Source organism: Syngnathoides biaculeatus, chromosome 14, assembly GCF_019802595.1.
Source record: "Syngnathoides biaculeatus isolate LvHL_M chromosome 14, ASM1980259v1, whole genome shotgun sequence".
NCBI classification, from domain to species: domain Eukaryota; kingdom Metazoa; phylum Chordata; class Actinopteri; order Syngnathiformes; family Syngnathidae; genus Syngnathoides; species Syngnathoides biaculeatus.
Window position 1 is genome coordinate 21272087 of NC_084653.1, and position 24667 is coordinate 21296753.

A 24667-nucleotide genomic window follows, 5' to 3' on the forward strand; every position below is an offset into this window, starting at 1 on the left:
AAAAGCAGTGGTGGTGGACGCTGTCATTATAAAACACATTGATGGGCTGTGTAAGTACTGTAAAATTTGTAATTATGAGTGTACGTCTTTAAGTGCATGGATGGGGGGCGGGTGTAAGGTAAACTAGGAAAAAGAAAGTGTGGCGGAACAGCGGTCGTTGTTAGAGAAAGTTCCGTGTGCTGCCTGAAAGAAACCAGTGGCTTTTTCTTTGAATTTTTTTACAGTATGTATGTGAATTGTGTCATTGGATGTAACAACCAGTCGTCCCTCACTCAGTGAACCACATTGAAAAATGCCACAAACTGAATAGCTGTATGTCATACTTTCAATTTGCATTTGATTTTTCAGGTTTTTTTGCACGCAATGCAGAATATCTGCGAAGAGACTGCATCAGCGGTGCACAATTGCGCACGCCCGCAGTTTAGAGGGAACATTGGCTAACTTGTTTTTTTTGGGGGGGCATGCCGACCCGCAATCGACCAAGACTGCCTCGCAAGGTCGATCGCATTGAGCACCCCTGGTCTACAGAATATTTCTCTAAATGTCTTGAGGATCATCAAGATCTTTTTTTAGCAAATGTGAGACGAGCCTTTGTTTTCTTTGCTGACAGCAGGTATTTTCGCCTGAGAACTCTCCCACGGATGCCATTTTTGTCCAGTGTCTGTCTTATGGAAGAGTCATGAATGCTGACCTTAACTGAAGTCAATGAGGCCTACACGTGTATGGATGTTGTTCGAAGTTCTTTTGTGACCTCCTGGATGAGAGTCATCACATTCTTGGAGTAATTTTAGTTGGCTGTCCACTCCTGGGAAGATTTGCCACTGTTCCCAGTTTTCTCCATTTGTGGATCATGGCTCTGACAGTGATTCGCTAGAGCCCCAAAACCCAGGAAATGGCTTTGTAAACCCTTTCGAGACTGATAGATTTCAAAAAATTGTTTTCTCATTTCTTATTGAATTTCTTTGGATTGTTGCATGACGCATTGGTTCTGAAGATCGTGTAGCCTACTTCACATTGGATTTTTTCGTGCCTTTATAGGTTTAGGCTAATGAGTAAAGTTTTTTTTTTTTATGTGGCAAGCCGTCTCGTGATCGACCAAGACTGCCTCGCGATTGACCATTTTGCAGCCCTGCTCTATAACTATGGCTAGAAAGCAAAGCATGGAGAGTCCCTGTCATTAAAAATCGTGGGTGCGGTGAATGGGGCGACCGATCGGTGCCAAAATCCAAAATGGAACCTTTTATGATTACTTCCATTAGTCTTCAAACGGAAGATGCATTCCTCCAATGTGACTGCAGTGACATGCAGTGTTTGCATTAACACCACTAAGGCAATTGTTCACAGGGAAAAGAACGGAAAAGCATCTCCAAAGTCTGACAGGCAGCCAGTTGGATGAACGCAAAAGCTCCTGCTCTGTCATTAGCGGGAACAGAAGGATGACTTGTGAATATTCATGACCTCACGCTACATTCTTTACCACCACTCATTTGCATGTGAGGATGATTTAATCATAATTATGTACACAGGTTATTAAAGCTACCATCTGTGTAAGAGAAGGTTGGTCGTGGGGAAAAATGTAATTTACTTGCTGTGACTTGTGACCAGGAAGAAAAAAAAAGCCGTAGAAGCTATTTACTTGTTTTAATGGTTGATTTGTTCATAAACAATAAAGTCCCTGTATGTGCATTATACATATTTTCAATTTCGCACTGACAGAAGCACCAAATGTACTAAAAAAGATTAGTCCATCACTCTGTTCCAACACAGCTCCCTCCAAGGTCTTTCTATAATTGAACCATATTACAGGGTGTTAAAACTGTACTAATTCCAAATGTCTTGGGGAATTCACTTTACATGGCATCAGAGCATATAGCCGGGAAAGACCGCCAAGTCTTAATTTCCACTTGATTTTCGGTGTACTTACTTTCCCATAGGCAAGAACAGTTTCTTAATTTACATGATCATGAAAAATACTCAATATTTGGGTCTGATGATGTGGTTGTTGGAAATGTAGTGAAAGCACGGTCTCTTGTAAGGCAGATGGGGATTACTAAATATTAAGACGGGGAATTTGCGAAATCTTGACGGATTTTTGTTGACCCAGCAGACGACGGATCTCATCTTACTAAAGTGTAGAAAAACGAGCGAATAAAAGGGTATTGATAAACAGCATAATACCCGTTCCCAATCAGAAACAGTGTTGTAATCTTGACCTTACATCAAACAACTTAAGGGGAGGAGTAATGATGCTTTAAATTATATTACACAATTTATAAAGGCGACATAGTAGAGCGTTGGCCTCACAGTTCTGAGGACCGGGGTTTGAATTCCGGCCCCGCCTGTGTGACGTTTACATGTTCTCCCCGTGCCTGCGTGGCTTTTCTCTGGGCACTCCTGTGTCTTCCCACATCCCCAAAAGACACAACATTAATTGGGCACTCTAAATTGTCCATAGGTGTGATTGTGAGTGTGGCTGTTTGTCTCGATGTGCCCTGCGATTGGCAGTTTAGGGTGTAGCCACCTGCACAAAAGACTCCTGGGATAGCCTCCAGCACTCCCGCCACTCTTGTGAGGTTAAGCGACTAAGAGAATGGATGGATGGGGCTGTCTGCGTGTTTTACCACTCTTTGTCCTCCAATATAAGTTGTTTATAGGTTTACGATGACGTGATGATGTGGTAGCGTTAAGCTAAGCTAGCTAACAAACTGCTGTTTGTGTAAAGTTCACTGATGGCATTCAAGCCCTCACATTTCCAAGTTTTGGCTTCTAAGTGAAAGAGCAAAAAAATGTTAATATCCTGAAAACATAATTTGAGGTTGTACCATTTTTGAGATTAGGGTTAGAGTTTGGGCGTGGGTCAATTCAATTGTGCAAATAGTAATGCTTGGTTGGTGTACAGAGACAGTCAGTAATTAAACATTTATTACAAATGTGTTTTATCAAGGCGGTACGGTGGATCAACTGGTAAAGCATTGGTGCGACTGTTGTCTGTCTCAATGTGCCCTATGATTGGCTGGCAACCAGTTCGGGGTGTACCTTGTCTCTTGCCCAATGAGAGCTCGGTTCGTGAGGATAAGCGGCTCAGAACATGGATTCGCAAACGACTCATTCAGAATAAGACATGATGGTTTGAACGCAAACTTGATAAAATCTTGTTCAAACCGCCAACCAAATTTGCGGTTGTGTTGGGTTAAAAGCCAAAGTGGGAATGGAGACAGCCAGAAATTTTTATTCATCTGCTTTCCTGTTACCCCTCCCTTTACCACACCTCCCTCTACCATCACAGCATGCTGACCCCTTAGGAAATCGCTGATTGACATTGTGCAACCGTGACAAACAAATGCAGCCTGCACGCACACACGCACACAGTTACGTCCGCGCGCACACACACACACACACACACACACACACACACACACACAGCTGATTGGCAGGCATGACACCAGTCAGTGACACACCAATGACTTCCTGTCACATTGTTTGATTGGCAGCTAGGGTGTCCATCCACCCATTTCGAGCATGTTCTCTCTAATTATAAAACAAAAGCAAAGTCTGTTGAGAAGTTCTTGCATAATAAAGAGGCAGCGCCTATGCAAAATAAAAGCTTACACGTTTTCAAAATTTAATAACTCCCCAACTGCCTGCGATTGCTACTTTTAAGTCGGGAATCTTTTAATGGTAGCTAGTGGTCTGGGTCAGGACTTGTCAAGGTCTCGTGAGGGCCCACGGTGAATTGCTGTTCAATAAAGATTGTTTATGTGACAAGACAATGTCACAGACTACGCACAGGGTACATGGAACACTACAGTGCTTCCTGCTGTGATCACGTGACCATCATGAGCCAATCAAACTGCTCGTTTACCAGACGAGATTCAGAGGATTTGCTAGGGAAGACGTGGTTGCACTTTAACGCAATTCAGAACTACATAGTTAAAAATCTTTTAATGTTTTCAGCAAATATCTTCAAACTAGCAATGAAGTTTTAAAATGTATTAAAAAACACATTTGTGAATTTACAGTGTCAACAAATAAACTCAAGCACAGCCCAGTGCCAAAATCACAGGAAAAAAATAAGTTTGTGCACGGATTGTAGAGGTATTGGTGCTTATGGGAGCCATGTTGGTGGAACTTTTTATCTACATTGAAGAAAATAAGTATTTGAACACCCTGCTATATTACAAGTTCTCCCACTTAGAAATCACGGAGGGGTCTGAAATTTTCATCGGAGGTGCATGTCCACTGTGAGAGATAATCTAAAGAAAAATCCAGAAATCACAATGTATGACTTTTTAACAATTTATTTGTGTGATACAGCTGCAAATAAGTATTTAAAGACCTGTCTATCAGCTAGAATTCTGACCCTCAAAGACCTGTTTGTCCACCTTTAAAAGTCCACCTCCACTCCATGTATGATCATGAATCAGATGTACCTCTGTGAGGCCGTTAGCTGCATAAAGACACCTGTCCACCCCATGCAATCAGTAAGACTCAAACTTGTAACACGGCCAAGACCAAAGACCAAAACCAAGGAGTGGTTCCGTAAGTATATCATGGTTCTGGCCAGTCTCCAGACCTAAAACCAATGGAAAATCTTTGGAAGGAGCTGAAACTCCGTGTTTCTAAGCGACAGTCCAGACACCTGTCTGATCTAGAGAAGATCTGTGTGAAGGAGTGGGCCAAAATCCCTCCTGCAGTGTGTGCAAACCTGGTGAAGAACTACAGGAAACATTTGACCTCTGTAATTTCAAACAAAGGCTACTGTACCAAATATTAACATTGGTTTTCTCAGGTGTTCAAATACTTATTTGCAGCTTATCACGCAAATCGTTAAAAAAAAAAATCATAAATTGTGATTTCTGGATTTTTCTTTTTAGATTATCTCTCTCACAGTGGACATGCAACTACGATGAAAATTTCAGACCCATCTATGATTTCTAAGTAGTAACTTGCAATGTAGCAGAGTGTTCGAATACTTATTTTCTTCACTGTGTACACAGTTGGCTATAGATGATCAGGATTTTTTGAGCCAATCAAGTTTAAAAAAAGAATAGCCAATCACCAATCAGTTCTTAATTGCTCACAAAACGTGTATTTACAATACATGTGTCTTTGTTCATCCATTTATGCCAATGCGGCATAGAGACAGAACAAATGAATCGCCACATTAAATGTCAGTAAGTACATACAGAAATTAATGTGCCTACTTTTTGTGACATTTTTGTTTGTTTGTGTCGTGAGATTTTTCAGTTGTAAAGAATCTGGCTTGGCTCCAAAAAGGTTGGAATTCACTGCTCTGGCTGCACCGCGCTGTCACCTGGGCAACTGAGTAACTTGTGGACTCAAACTGAAACAGAACTGGCATGGAGTCGGAGGAGGTTTGGCCCCCAGATATTTGGCATACAGGCCCATTGGTGTGTGGATACGCCCTGGTGCGTCAACAACCAAACCTCCAGCTATGAGCAAATAGCTCCGCTGCCTGAAAGAATCTCGGGAGAGAAGAAGGTGAAAGGAGTAAAAACCTTGACAGAAAATCCGGAGTTGGAGTCCCTACGGCGGTTCGATGCTCTACTCCGCTCGTTCCGGCAACTCCTGCGATGGCGCAGGGACCGTGTGTACTGGCATCTGCCTTTCCAATGGCCCATTCTGGCGAAGTGGGGGGTGGGGGGTGGGGGGATCTACTGCATGGGTAACAGTCTGTTCTCCATATACTACTACCCAGACTCTTGCACACTGGAGAAGAGACTCCTACTTTGGTGGGCTGACCAGCCACACCAGATGACGTCTTCAACTCCAGCGTGCAAGCCCATGGCGAAGCGAGCAGGTAAGCTCGTGTATCCAACAGGACGACAGGATGTTTACACACAACTACGAGCGATAGAAATAGCTTGCTATGCTACATAAAGTTTGTTTGCCTGCTTGCTTGCTCTCCCATGGAGACAATTTTATTTTTTTTTTCCCCAAGAACTTTTTGGCCATCGGATATTTACAGTTCCATGTCAAAAGACACAAAAAAACTACCGTATTTTCCGTACTATAAGGCGCAACTCCAATGAATGGCCTATTTTAAAGCTTTCCCCATATATAAGTCGCACTGGATTATAAGGCGCATAGAATAGACACTACAGTAGAGGCTGGGGTTACGTTATGCATCCATTAGATGGCGCTGCACTAAAGGCTCAATATTGATCCACATAGAATGTGCACCAGATAATAAGGCGAACCTAAAAGCCTTTAATTTTCTCAAAAGGCGACGGTGCACCTTGTAGTGTGGAAAATATGGTATTTAAATACTCCAGTTGAAAAATAAACTGGCTTTGGGATGCAGATATGCTGTGCACCACAGCGACGCGGAGTACGTGTCTTTTCTGGAGCTGCTAAATGACGTCACTGATCGGATTGGTGAATTATGACATCGAAACCAATCAGCAAAAAAAAATGCCAATTATCGAATGATCCGATCAGGCTGATAAAATCGGTGTAAATTTTAACCTATTCATGGGCAGGGTGGCAATTTTTTGCCTTATTGAGATAAAAGTCTCCTATCAGACCACAATCAAGGAAATAACACTTCTTTTTCATTTATAGTTAAGTTATATGATAACTTTACCAATTTATAATCTCATCCCAAATATGAGACGCTGCCCGCGAGAGGGTACTTGGTTTTTCTTAGTAGATCGTCCCAAAAATAGGACCTTGCTCATTAAAGGATATATTTTTCAAGGGAAAAAAAAATGGTGGATATAATGCGTGAAAATCATGATGTCCTAAAAATGGGACGCTCCCCACGAACAGGTTATGAACAGTGCATCTAGAAACTATTCACAACACTTCACTTTTCTTTTTCAAGTTACAGCCTTATTCTAAAATGTAACAGCGTTTTTCTTCACAATGCTAAAAAAAAAAAAAAAAACTTTGAGAAATGTTAGCAAATGTATTGAAAATCTAATTTATTTATGCAACACCTTTTATATATTAAAATGCAACGGTGTTTTACAGGGCTAAAAACGAGAGTTAAAATAGCAGCAAAGGGGAATACATGGGGAATGAGTTAAAAAGTTACTATCCATCCATCCTCGCTAGAAAATAAACGTGCAATCTTAGACAACGAAGCTGTACTGGACGAAGCGCTTCTCATCCCCACAATGGGGCTAGTCAGTTTTAATGGGCCACGCTGTGGAGACAGAATAATATCCTCAGCGATGGAACATTTTAAGTCGAGCGGAGGTGTCACATTTGGACCAGCTGGCGAGAGAAGAGCCAGAGGAAGGAGAGAAAAGAAGGAACTGCACGCACAGCTGCAGAACATTAGCGGAATACGCACGCCACATACGCACGCCGATGATTCACGGCAAGCATGAGACAACGATGTGACGACCGTCTCAATCTGTGACCGATCACAATGTGAATATTCATAATCTCTGGTCTGCATATTTTTTCAAATGTATTTTTACCATTGTTAGTCTGTTTTTTTTTTTTTTTAAATATTTTTTTATTCTCACACACATGCACGAACATGCACACAAATGGCATATCTGATTGGCAGATGGCAGCAGTCTAATTGACAGAGCCAGCTGTCCACTTTCATTTTAATGAGTTAATGTGAATTAAAATGGAATTGAATTGGAGCCTTTCTGGTAATCTGTTTTATTTGAAAGATAGTTTGCAAGAAAGAAAATAACTACATCTTTTTTTTCTTCCCGTTTTTCAGATGGTGCACAGAGAAAGGAAAAGGTAATTACAGGTAAAAGCAAAAGTGTGAACACTGAACATGATCAATATAATCACACCTAAAAGTAGAAACGTCAGGACTATGTCTGATTATCCTACGACCTCCAGTGCATTATGGTATATATTTGCTCCTACAGGAAGCTGGGAAATCTGAGAGTAGATGGAACTTTAAGCAGCACCAATTTGCCCTCTTAGTCTATCACCATTACAGGCAATCAAATGCAGATAGCGAAGCGGAGGCTTGAGTGAAAAGAAAGCCAGGAACATCTCTGGGTGATACAAAGATTACGGCACTGCAGGGCTGGAGAGCAAGAGGCTCCAGAAAAATGGTTAGAAGGACGAAAAAGAAGGTTGACTAAGGCTTACTAATGCGCACCATGAGATTTTATGTAAGGGTCTCGAAATATATTACAGGGGATCCTCGGTTCACGATGCTGTTTGTCATCTTAAAATTTCATAACAGAGAAATACTTCTAGGCCACAAAAATACTAAATGGTAACCGCATAAACATTGATAAAGCTCGATCTACGTGTCCTTTAGATCAGGACCAAATTACATAAATCAACGTTGCCATAACCATTAACTTGTATAACCCAAACAGGAGCAGAAACTGCAAATAAGCAGTTTCATCGTCAATGGATAAAGGATAAAACTGGCAGCGGAACGACTGGAAGAAAAACAAACTTCGTTAATCATGCAAAAATGTATTAACCGCAGCTGTCTAATGTAATGTATCGTACATGAAGATGGAGTTGAACAGCTGCTGATAGAAATGGTACAGTCGCTCACGTAAGACTGCATAGAGTGGATTATAAAAACAAAAACACACCATAAGAAATAATTGAATCTTTTTCCAGCAATTAATTACCTAAAACTGAAAAAGAAAAATGAAGAGGCGGAGTAAAAATAACAATAAAATTCAACGTGATTGCATAAGTGTGCACACACCCCTTATAACTGGAGATGTCCAGAATTAACCAATCACACGCTGCCATGTAAAACTTGGTTAAAGCGGCTCTGATTAATAAATAAATTTCAGATCTTCGTGTGGGCTTTCTAGTCTGAGTTGGTGGTCAATGTGTCTTGGCATGTTTATCCCTGAACCTCAATTTCTGTTGTACATACCCTTCACCTTGTAATATTACTGTCAACTTATTATTTACAGAAGGTAACTTAATTGCGCAGACGTGACAATGTACAGCTTTCATCTCCACTGCGCCACTAATAGTATAATTTTGTAGGCGAATTGCAAAACAAAACAAAAAAAGAGAAAAAAAAACATCCTATTGGATTTACACTATTTAATAAATATTGTTGTAGCATAGAAGTATAGTTACCAAATATTATATTATATAAATAACTATTGTGAGGCGCAATCAGTAGAATATGAATAAATAAATCTCGTTCTTGACTTTTTTTTGTTTTTTGCACTTCACAGAGGGGTTTCTCAGCAAAAGTGATTTTGAGCTTAAGTTACAAGCACATGCTTTTCTATAGACGTGTAAAAAGTTCCTCGGTAGCAAAAAGCTATGAAAAAAAAAACGCCTGATACCAGGTTATAATTAAAGCAGAAAATCCACGTTCATAGGAACACTAAACCCATTCGCACCCTGTGGGTACCTACTGCGGTCTCCCTCTCGCACTGCCAGATTCGTATAGTGTTTAAGTTAATCACAGCAAATAGCGCGAACAGATAATTTTAAGCACCTCTTAAAGAAATTGGGGCAGCGCTCTTAGAGTGGTCTTTGTGCTCCTCTGAACACGTGATAGCGCTTCACAGGGGTAAGTGCTCAGTGTGTTGATGTGTGCAATACGAGTGGATTGGGGAGGGGGGGATCACATACTGTGCTTATTTGTACACTGACTGAAAATACATTTACATAAACAATTCCATATTGCAGTTATTGGACATTATTTAGTGAATGGACATGTCAGACGATGAACACATATGCATTGTGACATGGTGGATCAGGGTTATAGTACAGTGTTAAAACTCTATATGCAATTATTGGTGGTGGGGGGCACATAAACGTAAGAGGGTGCATCTAATTCAGTGATTTCCAACCTTTATAGAGCCAAGGCACATATTTTACAATTGAAAAATCCCACGGCACACCAACAAAAGTAAATGTCACCAAAAATGGAAAAATCGATTAATTACTGTATGTACTTCCTGCCATCTAATAGAGGAGGATTTTTTTTCTTCTGTCTGTCATTGTGCCTCACTGGCATAAATAGATGAATAAAGATACATTATTTCTTGGAATAAATGTTTTGGTTTTTTTTTTTAGCAATTACATAAAATTGGATAACTTCCCACGGCACACCTGAAGAGCGCTCACGGCACACTGTTTGGGAATCGCTGGTCTAATTTACTCTATGTGTACTATTTATGTACTGTTATGGTTACGTTCCAATTTTCCTTAGAGCTTGTTATCAGGGTCACGGTTGACTGGGGCCTATTCCAGCTGATTTTGGACTCGCTACACTTTAAACTGGTTACCAGCCAATTGGAGGGCACATACAGAAAAAAACAACAACCATTCACACTCACATTTCCGCCTACAATTTGTACAATTTAGCATCTGTAATTAACCAAAATAAGCCAAAACACAGGCGCCACCGTGGGTCAGCTGGTAAAGCGTTGGCCTCACAGTTCTGAGGACCCGGGTTCGATCCCTGCCTGGGTGGGTTTTTTCCGGGCACTCCGGTTTCCTCCCACATCCCAAAAACTGCGATTGGTTGGCAACCCGTTCATGGTGTACCCCGCCTCCTGCCTGTTGACAGCTGGGATAGGCTCCAGCACTCCCCGCAACCCTTGTGAGGATAAGCGGCAAAAAAATGGATGGATGGAAGCCAAAATAGAGGGAGGCCATGCAACTCCCATAGGAACGTCCAAGAAGAGGTTTTAACTCCAAATTTAAGATCTGTTTTTAAAAAGTGGTAGTTTTAAGAAGCCAAGCACTTCATATTGCATATTTCAAAGTAGGAAATAACTTATGCACAAGATAGGCTTAGATGGAAAAAGATGATACGCTGTGCCGACCCTAACGGGACAAGCCGAAAGGAAAAGAAGAAGAAAGTAGGAAATAAATTGCACAGATTTTTTTGGATGCATTCCCCAAATCAACTCTTGCGTCAAGTCTGCGTCCAATGTTGACGTTGTTAAACTTTACTGAAGCCTGAATTACTTCATAAGCTTCTAGAAAGCAAAACAAACAAAACCTTGATAGGGTTCTGGTAGTAATAGAGCAAGGCCAAGTGCTTTAATATCCGTATTGTGATTCTGACAGTTCTAACAAAGAATAGCTCGTTGTGCCTGACAGCAGTGATGAGCAATCACTCAATATGTAGTCATCTTTTTTTCCCCCTCTTTTGTATCTTAGTAGTGACATTATTCAGTTTCTTTAAATTTCCCCAAATGTGACAAACTATGAATCTATCCATTAGTAAATATTTGGAAAAAAAACTCACCTCAGCAGGCCAAAGCCTATTTTCTTGGACTTCTTTTCAGTCTCCTCAGACTCTTCTGCTTTTTTCTTCTCTTTGTCTTTTCCTTTGCCTCGGTGCTTATCTTTCTCCTTGGTTTTCGCTTTTTTTTTCTTGTCTCCTTTGGTTTTCTCCTCCCCTGGCTCCCCTAACCCCTGGCGCGAAGAGCTACTTGCTGGCGTTTCCCGTCCCGAACTCTGCTCAGAAACATCTAGCACAGAAGATAAAAAACACAATGAAAAAGGGAACTAAAACGTACTGGTGCACTTCTAACAAGCGAACACCAAATTTGCAGCACATACACCTTAAAAAAATGTAATTAAACCCCAAACTGTGGCTAGTGACTAATGGTTAAGTAGGAACATATATTCAGAAGGGCAGTGGTTAACACATTTGCCTCACAGTTCTTAGATTCAGGGTTTGACTCCTGTTTCCGTCCTTGTCTGGTTTTAGTTCAGGTACAATTTTTGTGTGCAGGCAATAAAGATCAATTCTTTGTTTTTTTTTTTTCGATGCCTGATGCGGATGCCCGTAAAAATATGATTAGTATTTGCATACCCTTATATGTCAACACTACAGATGCCACCAAAGCTAAGATAAACATTTTGACTGAACTTCTGAATGACATCAGTGTCAGCGCACTTTCAAAGACTGTTCTCTGTCAATTAACAGCAGCTTCCAAAAGTTTTGAACAATTAGAGCCATGGTGACGGACAAGGCCAGTACGTGTGCGCGGTGTTGACGTGCCCTATTAGGTCCATCCTGTGTGTAGTGTGGTGATCTGAAACAGGCCATCTCATTACTCTGGTGGTGACTGATAAGAGTTTGCTGCTAATAACACTACTGGGAATTGAGCCACACCTCGCAGTGGAACAAACCAAGCAGATAGCTTTTTACCTCCTGAATAAATATTTAAAGCTAAAGCCCGACTAAATATTGAATCATATGATGAAGGGCAATCTGCTGCATTGCTTCATACTGTTTGTGTTGACAGCAGGGTGGCATTCTGGGAAAATCCCATTTTTCTAGGTTGGCAGAAAAAAAAAAAAAAAAGAAAAAGTAAATGGGATATACATTGCACATTGATGAAAGTATTAAGTATGCATTTATCACCCTCCACAAAGAGGGAAAAAAAGAGCAGTGGGGAAGACAAAGAATTGTTCTTTTCCTTTCGGCTTGTCCTGTTAGGGGTTGCCACAGTGTGTGATCTTTTTCCATCTAAGCCTATCTCCTGCATTCTCCTCTCAAACACATACGACTGTCCTCATGTCCTCCCTCACAACATCCATCAAACTTTTCTTTGGTTTTCCTCTCACTCTTTTGCCTGGCAGCTCCATCCTCAGCACCCTTCTACCAATATACTCCCTCTCTCACCTCTGGACGTGTCCAAACCATCAAAGTCTGCTCTCTCGAACCTTGTCTCCAAAACATCCAACTTTGGGTGTCCCTCTAATGAGCTCATTTCTAATTCTATCCAACATGCTCATTCCGAGCGAGAACCTCAACATCTTCATTTCTGCCACCTCCAATTGTGCTTCAATGCCAAGGTCTCTAATCAGTACATCATGGCCGGCCTCACCACTGTTTTATAAACTTAGCCCTTCATCCTAGCGCGGACTCTTCTGTCACATAGAACACCAGACACCTTCCGCCAACTGTTCCACCCCGCTTGTACCCATTTCTTCACTTCCTTACCACACTCACCATTGCTCTGTATTGTTCACCCCAAGTATTTGAAGTCGTCCACCCTCGCTATCTCTTCTCCCTGTAGCCTAACTCTTCCCCTTCCACAACTCTCATTCAAGCACATATATTCTGTTTTACTTTGGGTAATCTTCATTCTTCCCCTTTCCAGTGCGTGCCGCCATCTTTCTAACTGTTCCTCCGCCTATTCCCTGCTTTCACTGCAGATCACAATATCATCCGCAAACATCATGGTCCGAGGGGATTCCAGTCTAATCTCATCTGTCAGCATATCCCATTACTACAGCAAACAGGAAGGGGCTCAGAGCAGATCCCTGATGCAGCCCCACTTCCACCTTAAATTCTTCTTCTGTCACACCTACGCCACACGTCACCTCTGTTCTGCTGCCCTCATACATGTCCTGTACTATTCAAGACAAAGAACGAGAACTATTAAAACTGGGTTATAATTGACCTGCCAAAATCCAAATATAAGTAAAATTTGTTCAGTATATCCTTTCTGAAACAATTATAAGCACACGGTCAACAACGCAACATTACAAAAAGTTGGTGAAATTTGGTGCATGGTTGAAGCAAAATGTTGTCCGGGACCACAATGTTGTGTTTCTCTGAAACATCAATACTTGATGTTGAGTCACATCACTGAAATATTATTATGAGAAGTTTGTATAGATTCTAAAAATGTCAGAGCTATATATTTAGCGATCCAGAAATTTCCACACCTCAGAACTGTGCAGCAGACGTGCTAATTACAAGAACCCTATGCTGTCACGGGAATACAACGAAAACATTGTAAATATTTTTTTCACATTTAATTTGGCAATTTCACACATAATGTTTTGACCTCAAAACTGCACTTACCATCATCGTCTTCAGGTGGCCCATCGTAGGACTTATCAATAGCTGCCCTGAAGCTCTCGTTGCAACCTCTTCCTCTCACCATATTTGGACGAGGGCGATGGAAAGGCAGGAGTTCATTCTTTCTGTTCACATCAGACATCGCGGTCTGCAGACTCTCCAGCGAGCAAGACTTTTTTAAGCCAAGAGTCGGGCCGAGTCCAACAGGGGTCGGGGGAGCTAAAGAGAGCAACGAGGACAGAAAGACACCACTTAAGGAGATGTGTTAAAATATTGTGACATTAAAAAGATTTTTAAAAAGACTGCGCTGTTGTCCATATTAAACATGCAGCGCAGTGTCTTGTGGCGTTTAGGATAAGGACAAAAATGAAGGAGAAGCTGACGAGAAGTCAGAAAGACGATTGCATGTAAAGCCTTTTTAGAGCAACACTGCCAGGAACCAAAACTGTGATCTAGTTTGCTGTGGCATTGTTGAGTTTGTGATGGATGTGTTTGCTCGAGTCTAACGGGTTCTCTATCCATCATTGCTGCATTGAGAGATATTACTGAGGCAAAATGGGGAGCAGCGGAGGGAATGATGAACAGAACAGGGGCCAGAGTCGATTGCAAAGAAATACCCAAAGCCATAAGAGATTGTAGGTGTGAGTCGGACCATCTGGCGGACGCAAAGGTGATGTGAAGTATGTAATTTGGAAGTAGCGCAAAGTTTTAACACGCTAAGATGTTACAAAAAAAAAAAAAAAAGAAAACAGTTGCATTCAAGGGGTGTTATATTGCAGTGACTGGGCGGGAGTGCGGTGAGTCACAATATAAGGGATTTCTATAATTAAATGTTTCATATTGCGATTCTTGTAATAAGCAGGAGCTTTTCCATGGCTCAACACGTTTCGTGGGACAAATTAGATGGGAGGTATAACACCAGGGAGGCAGCAAATCAACTTTATTCTTGGGAACATGGTGACACAGAAGAAGGGGGGTAAAAATGGAAAATGGTGAGCAAAGCTCGGTCTGCTGCCAGCTCAAAATACATTTGTACAGGTTAACATTATGCACACACACACACGCACACAGACAGACAGACACGCACACACTTGATGGTTGGAGATTGTCGATACGATGCCACTTTGATTCATGATAGCTAAACCAGAATCACTTAAGATAATGATTCCCTATACACATGACTGGTCTTGCAGTGTTTTGTATGTGTGTGTATTTTGTCCTGAGATGAGAAGGCTGATGGCTACGTGACTGCAAGCATCAATTTTGGCCCGCCCACGCAAACACGCACACACACACACACACACACACACACACACATACGCACAGAATGCATGCATGCATAATGTACATCGGCTGCTGGCAGGAGAGATGGACAGGGGGCTGTGACTGGTGACGCTCCCATCCATAAACACACCACACATTATGTCCAGATGCCTACTATAATTATAATTTAATGCAGACAATAGCCAGCAAACTAATCTGTAACATAATATAACCATTAGCTGCTGCCTAGTGAAATCAATTGAACTTGTGCTCAGCCAACTATTTAAGCAGAAATCTAGATATTATATCATGAATTAACAACATTAATGTTGTGAAGCAATAGTATTTCCCTGAAGGAATGGAATTGTAGTTTAAATATAAAAATATAGACAGTGGGTAATTTATCTCAACTGACATTTAAAATACTACAAGAGAAATATTTTGTTTGGTGATTCGAACCATCCATCCATCCATCCATCCATTTTCTTTGCCGCTTATCCTCACGAGTGTCACGGGGAGTGCTAGAGCCCATCCCAGCTGTCAACGAGCAGCAGGCGGGGTACACCCTGAACTGGTCGCCAGCCAATCGCAGGGCACGTTGAGACAAACAGCCGCACTCACAATCACACCTAGGGGCAATTTAGAGTGTCCAATTAATGTTGCATGTTTTTTGGGATGTGGGAGGAAAATGGAGTGCCCGAAGGAAACCCACGCAGGCATGGGAAGAACATGCAAACGCCACACAGGCGGGTCCGGGATTGAACCCGCGACCTCAGAACTGTGAGGCCAACTCTTTACCAGCTGAGACACCGTGCCGCCCTGATTCGAACCAATACAGAAAAAAAAAAAAATCAATGAAAGTTTTGTTTTGCTCACATTCTTTATGAAAAGTAATTCAACAGGGAACATGGTTCAATACGTCTCGCAAACATGCTGGAAAAAAAATAACTGGCATTACTTTCAGGCTTATATTTATATTCTTTGTTGTTATCTTCACAGAGCTGGATGGAGAGATGGTTGTGCGGGATAGATCTATGACATTTTTTAAGTACACCAAAGACCCGAAAGTATTTTTCATCAAATATCGTTCACAAATCTGTTCTTGGGAGCACTTTCCTCTGCCATAATAATCCATCAAAGACACAAGTGGGGCATATCAAGACGGCATAGTGACATGGTAGTTGTTCAGTTTGTTATTTGTGGAATTGTAGAATGTTGGGCCACTCCTCCTTAATAGCGGTGCGAAGTTGCTGGATATTGTCTAATCAGCATCTTTATGTTACCCACCAGTGAGCAAAATGGATTATTTCAAAAAAGTAGTACACATTAACAGAGCTAAGAACCGGCCTTTTGCGTAAAATGAAAAAAGCTAATCCCTTCGGATTCAGCTCACCCAAAAAAAACCCCAAGTATCAACAAAAGTGTTGTATTTTTCTTTTTTTTCCTCTGTATACTATATGTGGCGGCCCGGTGGATCAGCTGGTGAAGCGTTGGCCTCACAGTTCTAAGGACCCGGGTTCGATCCCAGCCTCGCCTGTGTGGGTTTTCTCCGGGCACTCCTGTTTCCTCCCACATCCCCAAAACATGCAACATTAATTGGACACTCTAAATATGGCTGTTTGTCTTTATGTGCCCTGCGATTGGCTGGCAAGCAGTGCCCGTTGACAGCTGGGATAGGCTCCAGCACTCCCAGCGACCCTTGTGAGGATAAGCGGCAAAGAAAATGGATGGATGGATATCCTGTATGTCTGCCAATCTTTCACTATCGTATCTGAGAAATTTGATCTGGAGCAAACACCTGAAACCTTCAACTAATAGCTAGTCAATGACAGGACAACCCATTTAGTGAGAGTTGAACTAGTCATCTATTTGTAAGGTTATGAAATATACATTTACAACTGCCAGTCAATCGTCATAACGAGCGTGAACATAAATGAGGAGCTAGTTTGAAGATTCATTTTCTTGCCGGGCATCTACATTTTTTTGTTGTTGTTGTGTAGGTTTAATACCTTCTGTAAAAAATATCTTGCACAGAAAACCCCCAAAGCGTTCGTCATGTTGTCACTTAAAAACACGTGCTCTCCAACACAAATATTTGTTCAGAGCGGGATTTGTGTCATAAATGTAATTACCGGGGTCCAAATGTAAGACGATAGTATTAAGCTGCTTTTGGAAGGCGCTTGAGAACAGAAAGAGGGAGACAGACGTGACAGAACAAGTGATTAGTTGGAAAGGGTGAGAATATGGTAGAGGAAAACAGACACTAAGACGATGGCGCAGAAAGAGAAATAAAGAGCACGAGAAAATAAAGAGAGAAGAAGAGTGTGACGAGAGGAAGTAGAAGAGGGGAAAAAAAAACTATCGAAAATAAAAAGGAGATAGCTTGCCAAGCTATCCCAAAGCTATGTTGCTGGCGCCAAGGCAATGGGCTACTTTCAAAGTCAAAATTACACTGAGGAGCAGAGCTTAACACATGCTGCAGCAACAGAGCCAGCAGCCTTAACAACAATCCTCACTTCAAGAATGTCAAACCACACTGCGGAGTCTCTTAAAACACAGCTATAGCTTAAGCTGAGACTCCAAGCCAAAGACGTACGATAACGTCAATACTTGAAAATATGCACAAACATTACTGCGCTAACTTGACACTTACCACTGATCTGTATCGTAGGTAGGAAAATTTTGTCATTTTTAGTTCTATATGGTCCCCGCCCAACTTGTCCCTCTTCCTGTTCATGCTGTTTCTGTATCTGTAGGGCAGCGTGGGAGCAAAAACTAGTTGGGCCTGATTTAAGCAGCCCTTTCCACCAGTTGTTGCCAAATGAAGAAAACCTGAAGTGCTTCAATACGACCAATCCGCAACAATAGCTCCTTGACACAAACATCAGATTGGCCAAAACCAAAGAATCTCTCTGCCTTTCATAACATAGTATTGCATAGTATTGCATAATGTATGCACACTGGGGGAGACTTGAGTGGTTCCTTTTGCTGCTGAAGTTGAGTCATGTATCACTGATTTGTGCAGATGGTGAAAAATAAAGTAAATCAATAGGGAACAGGGCTCAATGCGCCTTGAAAAAAAGTTGGAGGAAAAAAAAAAAAAAAGAAGAAGTGGCATCATTTTCATTCTCATATCTTAGTAATCTATTCAGTTATCTTCACTGACCTGGAAGGATAGATTATTGCTCCGGACAGCAAAAGAGTCATACTGGCTACATGATTTAAATCAACCAATAACTTGCAATAATGCAACTCTGCAGCATCTAAGTCAGACATAGTGATGGGCTTTTTTCCGACCAGAAGAATATTTCCTCTCCATATCCTCATGGTACCGTTCACAAACAACACATTTTAATTTCCAATGTAATGGGCCACGGGTAGAGGTAATAAAGTTGTCCAATACTGTAACGGGAGACTCCTAAGCAGGGGAGGAATCCCGATTTGCCATTGTAGTGTATTCATAATCCGAACCTCGTTTTTGGTCACAACTTGAGGGTCACTGAAATAATAATATTGTAAATGCAAGAAACTCACTTTCAAGTATGTTAACTACTGCTCCTTTTGGCTTGGGTCTGACGGTACCAGTGGATGGAAAAACAAAAACAGATTACAAAGATAGATAGATAGATAGATAGATAGATAGATAGATAGATAGATAGATAGATAGATAGATAGATAGATAGATAGATAGAAGATAGATAGATAGATAGATAGATAGATAGATAGATAGATAGATAGATTTGTGAGTGTTAGATAGATGGGTGGGTTTGTGAGAGAGAGAGAGAGAAGAGAGAGAGAGAGAGAGAGAGAGAGAGAGAGAGAGAGGCATGGTGGCTCAGCTGGAAAGCGTTGGCCTCACAGTTCTGAGGTCCCAGGTTCAATCCACGCCCCGCCTGTGTGGAGTTTGCATGTGCATGTTCTCCCTCCCATTTGCGTGGGTTTTCTCCGGGCACTCCGGTTTCCTCCCACATCCCAAAAACATGCAACTTTAATTGGACACTCTAAAATTGGCCCGAGGTGTGATTGTGAGTGCGGCTGTTTGTTTCCATGTGCCCTGCGATTGGCTGGCAACCAATTCAGGGTGCCTCCTCCGTTTTGACACCTGGGATAGGCTCTGACATTGCTGCGACCCTCGTGAGGATAAGTGGCTAAGAAAATGGATATATATAAAAACACACACACACACACACATGAACACACACACCAACTTGATGGTCCTTTTGGCTCATCCCTGCCTGGAGGAACAACAATGTTAAAACAAGAAGCAAAGCAAAATCAAGTTTGTTTAGATGTTTGTGAATTATCCCTTTTATCAAGATGTTCCTCAATCTGATAGATCTAGTTCCAGTTATGTATTTTACATAACCCCTTATCTCATAGAATTCACATCTTAAATTATCCTTCCCCCAAAAAAATAAAAAGTGCAGATTACGTTGCAATGTGGAGTTTATTATCCCTGACAGAAAGAACATTTCTATTATTAGTCCCTGACGGGAAATCTCATTAACTGATTTTGATCATATCTAAGCACCTCCTTACAGTGGTGCTGTTTAAAGGTATATAGTAGGGCTTGTGTATATATATATATATATATATATATAAGAATATAACGTGAATAATAATAATGCTAAAATATATTGCAGTTCTCTCTCACGGTACAGTATTAATGTACCTGCATCATCTAGCGATACTTTGGTTTTCCGACACTCAAGTACAAACCCCAATTCCAATGACGTGTAAAGGTAAATCAATAAAAACAGAATACAAGGACTTTAAAGGGGAAGTCCACTCATTGAAAATAAAGTATCAGATACGTTTTGTCATTGGTACTGTAACTTTAAAATAATAAAGATTTTCATCAGATATCATTTAACGTTGTTTATATCGGCAATTTTGAATGTCCCTGACATTTTGACGAGTCACATGACCTACAGCTGCCTGAGCTCCAGGGGCTTTTGTTTACGCACTTATGTCCCGCGCATAGGCCTCCAAGTCGTCAGACGCCGCGTCATTCTCGTCCGAAGAACCATCCGAACATTCAACATTATTGACAGCCACAGGTTCAAATTTGTATGGACGTACTCCTCCGTCTTCCCGCTCAACCGATACTTCTATTTCTTGATCAGATGAGGATAAATCCGAGAAATCAGCGCTGACTATAACTGTGCAGGAACGTACCCGAGCTACAGGTTGAGCACATGACACGTCACATCCGCGTGACTGGCCAAAATATCGGCGACTGGGAACATTAAAAAATGCTGATATAAACAACCTTCAATGATATCTGATGAAAATATAAATTTTAAAGTTACAGTACCAATGACATAACCTGATCTGATACACTGTTATTTTTTTGAGTGGACTTCCCCTTTAATATCCATTTCAACTTAGAATCAATTTAATACACTGAAAAGACTAGGTATTTAATATTTCAAATAATGAATATAATTTTTTTGTAAATTATTCTCTCGTTTTTTTTTTTAATGTAATGCCTGCAACACATTAGAAAAAAAGCTGGAAAAGCGCAAAAACACCTGTTTGGAACATTCCACAGGTGAACGGGTTCACTGGGAACAGGTGAACAGCAAATTACATGACTGGCCCTGATCAGGTGATCGGATCGGCATAACTCTAATCACTTTTACTACAATAACAGTCATTCAGGGAAGTGTCAGAAATGCCACTCTAATTCTCGATTCTTCCTGGCATGGCTTAACAGTAAAACCTTTTATGATTTACATTTAAGGACGCACATTAAGGTCCACCGCTGTATTTAATGTATCGAGCAAGTGGGTACCCTCTTCCAGAGACAAACTGAGCTCTTTATAAATGAATCCATCATTTGAGACGTTACTGACAAATCAGGACAGAAATAAATGGCCTCCCTCTCTTGCGGCCTTTCTCTTTCAAGCGTGATAACGTATACAATGACTGAAGGGAGCGGAAAAAGAGAGATAAATGAGTGTAACGGCAAAAAAGGACAGCACTGACCATCTACTGATTACTGCTCGCTTTTATTGACTTTCTGGGGAAGACTGAGAGGGGTCAAGGGGCAACCAGTGGGCGAGCACCAGCCGAGAGAGCTCCTAAAGGATGTGGGCCATACTAAGCGCCGACATGTGCGAAAAGGAAAGGTTTACCAATGCAAACAGACACAAAAATGGAGTAGAACAGTGCAAAGACTTTTGCGCTATTTGCACCGTGCCTTAGGACTGTTGAGAAGAGCTAATGCGCAGTGATGTACACATCCACAGAGACTAAAAGATGTACCGCTCTCTCTCTCACTCTCGCTGACAAATCAATACATCAATCCATAAAAGCCTAACTGGGTGGCTTTCAGATTAAATCTTGAGCAAAGTCAGGAAGAACCAGCGTGGACCAAAAAAAAAAATGAAGACATATCGCTGAAAGGAAAAAAAAAAACACAACAAAACAGTAAACAATCGCAGCGACACGGGGATATAGTGAGACACGGCTCTCCGAAGACGTTTTTTTTTTTTTTTTGGGCAGTCTTGCCAGGATGTGACTGTCATCAAAGTCAAAGTTGCACGAGGGAGCAATTCAGACAATGGACTGCACCGCTCCCGCTCGACATCGCGTACAAACACATTTTCAGGGAGCCGTTGTTCATTCTAAGCCCCTCTGCCTGATTGTCAGCCTCTAAGCCTGAATGGTATTGGCGAGAAAAGACTGCGCGAGGGCAAGCGAGAGCACGAGAGTGAGGACATTAGTGGTGGGCGGAGGAAGAAATAATTGGCCGAGAAAGAAGACATTAAAAAAACTGAACGCTAAACTGAAAGCTGAAAAGTATTTACTCTGAAATACTACTTCAACAAAAAAAAAAAAAAAGGTCATTATAAAATGGGTCGGTTCAACTTGTGCTGAGTGTTTTATTTTACTGTCTGTTAAAACATTCTGACACACATTTAAAATCCACTTTGTGAATAAATGAATACATTTATACACATGCGTGCTTATTACACACACACACACACACACACACCACACACACACACACACACACACACATACACACAGCTCTGGGCTGTTCGTATTAACATGGTGAAAGAAAAAACATAACTGTAACCACTTGTTTTTCGTCCCGTCAGCAATATGCTTCGTAAACTGTTTTGTCCTATTTAAAGTGGCTCCAGGAAAGAGACCGACTGCAGTTAAAAAAAGTTTTGGGAGAGGGAAATATTAGTGCTGATTTTGTGCTTTATCCCCCAAAGATGAGTAGCTCAATCGCTCGAATCATTGTAAATCTATATCTCGCGTCTACTGCGTGAATATGAGTCCACACACGCATTTCCTGACAGTGCTCTATTGAATTTCCATAATGACTAATATGAAAGTTTATTTGAGTGAAATCATATGCAATAAGAGCTGCCGTTTAAGTCAGTCTCCGCCTTATATACGGTTAAATTACAATATAATGTAAAGTGGGTTAGTTTACGAAGCATGATGAAGAATTTCCATCATCATCATCACAACACCATATGGAAAGGATGATCAAACGCGTATTGCTTTTTCAGGTGTGGAGGGGGAAAGAAAAAAAAAAAAACAGCCTTCCCATAAATGACTGCTGTTGCAAAGCTGCTGTTTTTTCCCCTCCTCGAGCCCACCCAATCATGCCCACTTTTGACCGAAGTGATAGCTGTGAAAAGTCCTGCTAAATCCAGTTAAAAAAAAATGGAACGGAAATGTAACTGGCTGAGTTGCACATGGATGCCATTAATAAACAATAGATTCAATATTTCTTCCTGAGCAAAAAGCCATACAAGGCACTACTTCTTTTATAACTATCGTACTGTAGACTCCTGAGAGTAATGACTGCTTTTCTACTTTTTTCTCCTGAATGGTACGTCTTAATTTTTATGGTTTCATTTCATTATTTTATTGAAAACATATACCTATACTGCATCCATAACACATTGCACCACTTATGAAACTCTGGTATATGAAAAAAAGAATGCACCGGGATAAAAGAAACACGTCCACACCAAAGTTGAGAAAGGGTTAGAAAAGAAAACACATTTTCCTCTCATCTTTTCAGCAGTTAGAAGAAAGTATCCATCAATATTCTTAGCCGCTCATCCTCACGAGGGTCGCAGGAGTGCTGGAGCCTATACCAGCTGTTGTTGGGCATGAGGCAACACTCTGGACTGGTTCCCAGCCAATCACAGGGCACATAGAAACAGGCGACACTTGCACTCACAGTCACACCCAAGGCCAATTTGGAGTCCCCAATTAATGCATATTTTCGGGGTTCTGGGAGGCAACTGGAGTGCCCGGAGAAAACCCACGCAGGCACAGGGAGAACATGCAAACTCTGCAGAAACGGGGCTGGGATTTGAACCCCGGTGCTCAGAACTAAAGAAGTTTCTGATTAATATTAATGACTGTTTCCATTATTTCTCCTTAATGCAAATCATGTCTTTGTGCAAACGCGCCTTTTTTAATGGTGATGTGCGTGTGAGACAAAAAGTAATAAATAAGCCGAGTGCGGAAAAACTGAAAAGGTATTTTCCAGAAAAGGTCAACGGACTAAACAGGAGCGGAAAATTCCGAGCTCTTTAATTGCAGTACAGTAGTTCCATGTCATAAATGCAGTTCAGACTTTTCGGCCCCAGTTATTCATGGATTTCAAAGCCCACCGCATGTCGCTTTATATGGAACGTCATCTTGAAATGAGCTCAACTCAGGTTCGTATCTTCAATGATAAACAGAGTGTCGCCTTGAGAAACTAGTGACCCAACATAAGTGATTTTCTGGGTTGTTATTTGTCTGAATCTCTGCAAAAATTTGAGACGATCGCTGTTTGGTTGCGCACTTCAAAACAAACGGCAGGTTGATAGTGAATCCGTTCATTTCCACATCTCGCTGAAGTTCACTGTTAAACTGAGCATAAAAAGAATTTCACGTTCCAGTGTTAAAAACAAACATAACTTAGCTGAATGAGAGCACATGGGAAATATACTACAGCCAGGCTAATGATTAGCATAGGCGTGATGTTGTTATAACCTTGAAAGCAACGGATACTTGAACACTAACAATGGAGCAATGTGTAGACATAATATAACAATACTCACAGGCATACAGTGCCGTGAAAAAGTATTGGCCCGCTTGTCGAATTTTTTTTTTTTTTTGGGCCAATTTTCCTACTTTAAGATCATCAAACAAATATAAATAGACAAACATTACCTGAGTAAACATAAAATACAGTTTTAAAATGGTGATTTATTAGGGACGAAAACTTATTCAAAGCTGCATGGCCCTGTATGAAAAAGTAACGGCCACCCACAGCAGGTGTCTGCAGACGAGACAGAAGCACAACGTCCATTGAATCAAAGCAAAACATTCTAAGTAAGTTTCTTTCGGCTTGTCCAGTTAGGGGTCGCCACAGCGTGACATCTCAGATGAAATATATGTTTGGCGCAGTTTTTTTTACGCCGGCTGCCCTTCCTGACGCAACCCCTCTCCGGGGGGGTGCAGGTCCCAGTGGGATATGAACTCACGACCCCTGGTTTACAAAACCAATGCTCTAACCACTAAACTATGGCGCCTCCTCCTCCGAAGCAAAACATTCTCAAAAAAATTGTTTATTACTGTTTTGTTTCTTCA

The 24667-nt window shown here is 41.3% G+C and overlaps 1 protein-coding gene across 7 annotated transcripts in view; it reads right to left on the reverse strand.

Annotated features, from left to right (window-relative positions):
• Positions 1 to 24667, reverse strand: part of LOC133512592 (partitioning defective 3 homolog B-like) — a 193366-nt gene that overhangs the window by 92146 nt on the left and 76553 nt on the right. For all 7 annotated transcript variants that reach the window (XR_009798215.1, XR_009798214.1, XM_061842372.1 and 4 more), the window contains 2 exons: positions 13784 to 13999; positions 11204 to 11429 (listed from right to left, as the gene is read on the reverse strand). Coding sequence is in view for 5 of the 7 variants with exons in the window: in XM_061842372.1 (XP_061698356.1) it covers positions 11204 to 11429; positions 13784 to 13999 (442 nt within the window). In the remaining 2 variants the exon portion in view is untranslated. The remainder of the gene's footprint in view (positions 1 to 11203; positions 11430 to 13783; positions 14000 to 24667) is intronic.